The following is a 7,500-nucleotide window of genomic DNA, read 5'->3' as shown; positions in this document are numbered from 1 at the left end:
TCGAGCTGGGTCAACTCTGTGTGACGCAAGGAATTTAAAGCGCGACCACCAGAAGCGTCTGAAGAGTCTCCCTGCCAGCGTGCCAAGGCGGGGATGGGGACAGGGGCAGGGGCGGCAGGGGAGGGACAGGGAAAGGGGAGAATGTATGCGTTCCGATGGTCGTGATGGTAATTGCGTTTTGCTTTGAGTCGGCTTTGTAATGTGTATTTTCACGATGCGTAACATCCTTGCTACTTCTGTACGCTTTCTCTCTCTCTCTCTCTCTCTCTCTCTCTCTCTCTCTCTCTCTCTCTCTCTCTCTCTCTCTCTCTCTCTCTCTCTCTCTCTTTCTCTCTCTCTCTCTCTCTCTTTCTCTCTCTCTCTCTCTCTCTCTCTCTCTCTCTCTCTCTCTCTCTCTCTCTCTCTCTCTCTCTCTCTCTCTCTCTCTCTCTCTCTCTTCTCTCTCTCTCTCTCTCTCTCTCTCTCTCTCTCTTTCTCTCTCTCTCTCTCTCTTTCTCTCTCTCTCTCTCTCTTCTCTCTCTCTCTCTCTCTCTCTCTCTCTCTCTCTCTCTCTCTCTCTCTCTCTCTCTCTCTCTCTCTCTCTCTCTCTCTCTCTCTCTCTCTCTCTTGTCAAATTCACCCTCGTATGGAATATTGCTCTCACATGGGGGGTGGCTGTTCTGAGGTCGAATCAAAGGCCTTATCGTCTTATTGATAAAGGGGCTGCCATGTTCAGGAATAATTCGCTTGCTCTTTCCCTCTTTTTATCAACATTTCTTTCGGTTAAATGAGCTTACAGGTCGTATGCCGAACTTTCTTGCGTGGGATTCCCGACCCAACTTGTAACTGCTTCCTCTCTTCCTCTTCACGCTGGAGCTTTTTTCCTGTCGGTTTTTCTCGATTCTTATATGTTTTATCTTGTAGCAGGGATATGTATCAGCGTCCGAGTGGGACTGAAAAAAAATATATTTTTGTTTGTTTCACTTGATCACTTTTTTGAAATTCACTTCCTCGCCTAACATTTGTTTTGAGATTGTAAAGGGCATTTTGGATTCTCCGAGACATGCTTGCTGCGAAGAATGTCTCTCGGCTCTCTTTCCTTCGCCTGTGTTGTCTTACTTTCCCCCTCTCGCTCGCGGACCTTCTATTCACTCTGAACAAGTCTTTTCTGCCCGGCCTCACTCGCGCAGGCTTTTATAATGAGATTCCACGAGGATTCCACTATTATATCGCAGAGACGCGGTTTCCCAGTGAGGTTTCTTATGAAGTAGTTTTCATGCAGTTTCCTGTATCCCCATCCTATCTCTTGTTCCATTCCTCACACCTCCCAAACCATAATGCTCTTTCCTCCCTTCACGCATATTCGCAGTACACTGCCTCGTTTTCTTCATATATCATCGCGTAGTATGAACGAACGCCTCGCCACCTGCACTCCAGGAACCTCGTCTCTCGCTTCCCAGGTCGTTCTGGTGACCTTTGTCGCGACTCTTTATCACGTGATCCCAAGTTGATTCCTCCCTGTTCTCGTAATTGCCGTCGTCCCTCATGTCGCTGCTCGGCGGAATATACCTTTATATTCGCTCTTCCCCGTCAGAGCACACGATTTAATTCTGCTCGAAAGCCTTATAAGGAAACAGCCCCCTCCTTGCCGATCTTGAAGGAGAGCTCTTCCTTCCCAAGAACCATGAAGATAATTCCGTCTCTCTTTCCGTGATCGATCTCCGCTTTCCTATACACTGCCAGCCAGACCCTCTGGAGGATCATCTTGACGCCCCTCGTCGCCCCTTCCGCCCATATGAAGCATATGATGCACAGCGCCCTAGAAGAGTGATTACCGGAAGGGAGACGCGATTAATTTCTTATCTGGAAAGATAATGCTTGAGTGAACGGCTCATAATCACCCCAATAATTAGCCCAAGTTCAGCGGATGGAGGAAGAGCTCCTTTTCAGGTAATGAGTTGTATAATGATGATATTAGATCAGCGGGACACAATCATCGCGGCACCGGTGTAAAATTTTGCCAATTACTGCTAAGCTGTCACTCGAGCGTTTCATATTGGATATTGGTGTCTCATCCGTTATATCTGCCAACTGATTTAATCGTGACAGATATTGGAAGCGAACTTTCCCACAATGGTTGACTTTGGTCTTCCTTACGGTTGTTACCTAAGTTTCCTATTCACTGTTCATTGCAGTTTCAGGGCCGTTAAGTCTGAAGTTTGATTATCTTGGAAAATAATGCGGCGAAAGAGATCTGAGGGCAGAGGAGGAAAATCATTTTCAGAGCGAATCCGGCTATGGACGCTGCAAAGCCCGGAAATATCGAAACTAAATTGCTGAAGTTAAGGAAGTCACTCGGAGCGTTGCGAATATTCGGCGAACGCTATTTCTACATGCCATTCACAGCTGTTATATCGCGATAGCTTTACACATCGCCACAATCCACCCCTGCCAATGCCATTTGTTCACTCTTCCTTTCTTTTTCGTCTGTATTCTCTTTCTCTCGTATTTCGTTTTATTCTTTCCCCTCCCCATTCTTTTCCGATCTCTACCTTTTTTTCTTTCCCGGTTCTCCCATTTCCCTTATTCTGCTCGCCCCTTCCCCAATCTACCTCCTGCTCTTCCCTCTCTGATTTCGTCTTTTTCGTCTTTTCTGCCCCTTCCCTCCCAACCTCTACTCTCTCATTCCTCGTGTCTTCTGCCTCTCCCTTTCCTGTTTCTCCTCTTTCCTCTCCCCTCTTATGCCTCTTCCTTATCCTCTTCTCTCTTTCCATGTCCTCTTCCCTCTTCAACTGCAACCGCCTTCTGTTCCTCCTCTTCTCCCTGTTCTATCCTTCGCTTTTCCACTTTTTATCATCCCTGTTCCCCACTTCTACATTTTCCTTCCCCTTTCTTCCTTCTCGTCCTTCGCCTTTTCTACTTCTCTCTCCTCCTTTTTCTTCTCTTTTGTTCTTCCCTTCCGCTCTGCTCCCTCTTCTTCCTTTCCCTCCCCAACTTCTCTTCTTCCCTCTTCTCTCCTTCTCTCTCACACTTCTCTTCATTCTTCTTCTCTTCCCTCTCCCTCTTCTTCCTTCCCTTCCTTCCGCCGTTTCGCCTCCTCCCTCTTCTTCCCTTCCCACACCCGCTTCGCCTCTTCCCACTTCTTTTCTCCTCTTCCTTTCCTCCTGTGACTGACACTGCCCGCATTCGTCAGTCTTGCTTTTGGCTGTAACGTTAGAGAGAACAATGCCAATTTGTCTTTCTCGGTGGCAGCGCGCATTTCCTCAGAGGATATACAGGTATGAAGGAACAAAAGGCTGGATGTTAAACACGGGAATTAGCCAAGAAAACACAATTTGTGGGTTGTATTTACTTGCTCGTGTGGCGGCGAATATAGCCGGTCGTGTCCCGGATTTGCGTATCAATTTACTTTAAAGAATTTCTCGATACTTTCGCGGATTCGTCGACAAAGTTTCTGTTGTAAATCTGTTATGGTCTTTTCTGAATATTTGCTTGCGGGAGAAAGACTGTTGCTTGACGAATTTATTGAGCCGTAATGAGAAAACTTTGGCCGGGATGAGAAACTTTTCCCGGATACACGTGCCCGCGTCTGCGACACAGAGACGTCCGCGACCAGACCATCGCCATCAACCCTCGGGCCGTCATTGACCGTACGTTCCGCTTCGGGTATCGCCGGCTTTGCTCTCTCTCTCTCTCTCTCTCTCTCTCTCTCTCTCTCTCTCTCTCTCTCTCTCTCTCTGTCTGTCTGTCTGTCTGTCTGTCTGTCTGTCTGTCTGTCTCTCTCTCTCTCTCTCTGTCTCTTTCTCTCTCTCTCTCTCTCTCTCTCTCTCTCTCTCTCTCTCTCTCTCTCTCTCTCTCTCTCTCTCTCTCTCTCTCTCTCTCTCTCCTCTCTCTCTCTCTCTCTCTCTACTTCCCCGCGCGCCGAAACTCTATTCTACTCTCCTTGTATTAGTACATGCAACATTTCACTTTACCAGGGTCTAGTCCCCTCACTACACCACACTGCACCACCACGCAGCTCCGCCACCTTTTTAACAACGTAGAAAAAAGCCAAGTTGTTCTATGTCCATAGCTCCTCAACACATTACACCATGCCACAATAAACTGCTCTCCAATGCATCATACTGTATCTAGCCAAAATACCCAATATGTAACACGGTACATATCTGTGGCACACCACACTGTGGAATACTGTAACATTCATACTGCACCACAGTGCACTGTACCACGCCATTCTACGCACCACCACGCTCGTGACCCGTGACCTTATGATCCAATCACATACACGACCGCCGGGCAAACACAGAAGCTAATTTGTCTTTGTATTGTTTCTTTGAACCCCATCCTCATATTCTGACCGAAGAGAACGTCCTGTCTCACCGATTCAAAGCTTTTCCGTTTCGTTCAGATATGTGTTTGACTTAAAGCTGCTGGGATGAGTAATTAAGCCAAGTTTTGTTGCACTGAACCTGGGAGTGATGGAGTCAAGGAAGGAGGGGGCGAATTAGTCTAGATGGAGGGGGGGGGGGTGATGGGGTCTTGAAGAGGGGAGGGAAATGATGGAGTCCAGAAGAGCTAGCTTTGTTGGCTGAACTGATGAACAGAGGCTGAAGGAGGAAACAGATCGGGAAACAGTCGTTAGTAATGAATCATGTTTCTATTAATGTGATTTCTTTGAAGAAGTTGTCGTCGAAAAGCCAAAATTCTCTTGGGGTGTGATTGAAACACTGCTGTTTTACCGCAGATGCGTATGATGAATCTTCTTTGTGAATGACATATTGTCTCAGCTCTTAGTCACCCTTGATTTCCCCCAACAGTCGGAGCGGAAGTCGGCCCTGCTGAGCGCCGCCAAAAAGCAGCGGCTGAAGAACAACCCCTCCAGGGTCAGGTTTGCCGAGAGCGTCGACATCAACGGATCGCCATCGTATTCTGTAAGTTGTTCTCGGAATGTCTGCGTATGACCCTTTGAAGCCACATTCATTTATCTTACTTTGCGTTGCTTTATGTCCTGCTTTTCATATAATCTCGGTTCCGTGTCCTCCCGCAGCCGTCCAACTTCAATTCGAGCGAGTCAACAACGCCCTTCATGCCCAACGTCCTGAAAGTGTTCCTGGAAAATGGCCAAACTAAGTCATTCAAATACGACTCCAGCACGACGGTGGGCGACGTGCTGGACTCCCTCCACCAAAAGCTGGGCATTAAGTGCCCCGAACACTTCTCTCTGGTGGTAGAACATGTCAAGAGCCTCAGAAGGAATAAACTTACCATCTTAGACCCAAAGGAGACACTCTCCAGGGTGAGTCGAACGTTCTTCTCCTGGGCCGGATATATTTAAATAATATTTACTATTACATTATCATTGTTGCTTTAGTTTGCAGTACTATGATCATTATTTTTTAATGTTCCAGATTGCAGCACGTCCAGGCGCTCAGCATCTGAGATGCCTGTACCGTGTGACCTTCGTCCCCCGAGACGCCTACGATTTGCTGAGAAAGGACTCGATGGCCTTCGAGTATCTTTACCTCCAGGTAAATGGCTGCATGGGATCGACAAGCGGTCCCCTCGCACCGGCACTGGGCCTGTCAGAGAGCTTTCTTCCTCGGGTTTACTCCAGGAACTTCTGCACCTTACCATGGCACTTGCCCTCACCTTTCACCTGTGGTCCCGGCCTTAATCACGTAGATGCCTGTCTTGAGGCTTTCTGTCGAGGCGGGAGTTTCGGTCAGTCACCCCTTTTCCAGGGGTCGCTGACCTTTGATGCTCCTCCACTAGCGTTAGCCAATTGTAACCCCACTTTTCCATCCTTAGTAGCCCGGGATGTCGCATGCTCACCCTTCCTTTGGTCTCGTGCACTTCTCATTCTTACCGGCTGTAATGTAGAGCAGGTTGTTCCCGTTACTCCTTCCTCTGTTTTCCTCGGTCCCGTCCAATACCTTTACCCCGGGCCAGCAAGGTCTCTGGTTTTGTTTAAGAGGCCGTCTTGGAAGAGTATGGGTAAGTGGCTATGGAACTATCGTAAACTGGTGCAGCTGCTCTACCAACTGCGGTTTTTGCTGTATATCCTAGCGAGATTAAAGTCACTCGGGAAATGGGCCTTGAGACTCAAGATAGTGGCCATTATCATCAGAAATATCGAGCTCATTATGAAACACCTGAAGAAATTAAGAGCGGTAGGTGAGGTTTTCCTGAGGTGGCGAATGGTGAGAAAATTGTTAGCGCAAGTGAAGAGGATAATGAAGAAGTATATTCGCTGGAATGTTCTCTGGAAGCTGTTAAGGAAAATTTTCCGGAGGTAAAGGTGGTTTCCCAGCCACTTTGGGTCGTGTGCATACGCTAACAACTTTCCGAGACAAACTCGCTCACCTATTGGCAATTTTGTGAAAACGAACAAAGTTTTGCGCCTCGAAAAAAATTATTTGGTGTTGATACTAATAGTAATCTCTAAAGTACCTGTTTCTACTCGGCTCGTAAAGAGAATGTTGGTTCTTGTTTCATCAAATGTACTCGTAGTCTGTTGTATATTATTAGATGCTTATCATTGTTCTTAAGGTTTGTATGGCTATTCCTTTGCATGCCTTAATAAAGTGTTGCCTGCGTATGAAGTTTTCTTCAGACTTTCCTTTTCACAAAGATGATTTCCTTACCACTTTTTGTCACGGAAACTAGTTTTCTTTTTTTTTTCTTTTTTTCCCCTTATCTCTAATCTATAATGCTTACTATCTTATGAGCAAGATAAATTGTTGATGTTTTTCGTTTTATAATCTGCTGTTAAAACTTGCTTGTAGTCTTCTTAAATAGTATTATTGAGCGTTCCGATGAAGATATAGAGAAGACTATGACACGGAGTGTCCGCTCAGAGTCCCTCTACGTGGGATTGAAAGAAATCCCCGGAAAGCTTTTGTATGCATATAACAAGTGTAGGAAGGCCTCGGCGTAGATTACAGTAAGCAGTCTTGTCTCTTTAGAGTGATTCGCTGCTTTCTCAATGCATTGCCAAGGTGTATTAAAGTAATTTCTGTTTTTTTGTTAACATGGAGATGAATGCCTAATTAGTGCTTCTAGAGATAATATTTTCAGGTTCATTATATGGTATTTACCACTAGTAGGAAACTTACACAATGGTCATAGTGATGGCACGTAAACTTAAGAGAGACATATAAATCTGCATAAACGTAGGAACACGTATGTGTACAGACTCGGCCACACATAGAATACTTTTCTGAATCATAATAATGAAAGGCCTTGGCCCAAATATTCATCATCTCGCCAGCAAGGTATTCCCATTACCTCAGTTTATACATTTACTGAACTAAAACACCGAAATACAGGTATGGTAACGCCACCAGCACATACACTATCTACCTGCTTCTTCCGTAGTGCTGTAATGACGTGATCCAAGAGAGATTTGCGCCCGAGCTCCAGTTCGACGTGGCACTACGGTTGGCCGCCCTGCACATCCAACAACACGCCCTCACCAACAACATGGCTGCCAAGGTCTCGGTCAAAACCATCGAGTAAGTA

General features: G+C 46.4%; 1 protein-coding gene across 7 annotated transcripts in view; it reads left to right on the top strand.

The window, feature by feature from the left end:
* The window catches only part of LOC125029539, a 651,165-nt gene that overhangs the window by 525,383 nt on the left and 118,282 nt on the right, over positions 1 to 7,500 (top strand). For all 7 annotated transcript variants that reach the window (XM_047619491.1, XM_047619490.1, XM_047619489.1 and 4 more), the window contains 4 exons: positions 4,797 to 4,910; positions 5,027 to 5,275; positions 5,388 to 5,507; positions 7,357 to 7,493. In XM_047619491.1, coding sequence (XP_047475447.1) covers positions 4,797 to 4,910; positions 5,027 to 5,275; positions 5,388 to 5,507; positions 7,357 to 7,493 — 620 coding nt within the window. The remainder of the gene's footprint in view (positions 1 to 4,796; positions 4,911 to 5,026; positions 5,276 to 5,387; positions 5,508 to 7,356; positions 7,494 to 7,500) is intronic.

This window comes from Penaeus chinensis, chromosome 10 (assembly GCF_019202785.1).
Source record: "Penaeus chinensis breed Huanghai No. 1 chromosome 10, ASM1920278v2, whole genome shotgun sequence".
Taxonomy (NCBI): Eukaryota; Metazoa; Arthropoda; class Malacostraca; order Decapoda; family Penaeidae; genus Penaeus; species Penaeus chinensis.
The sequence above is the reverse complement of the archived record's forward strand: the minus strand, read 5'-3'. Positions and strand labels throughout refer to the sequence as shown.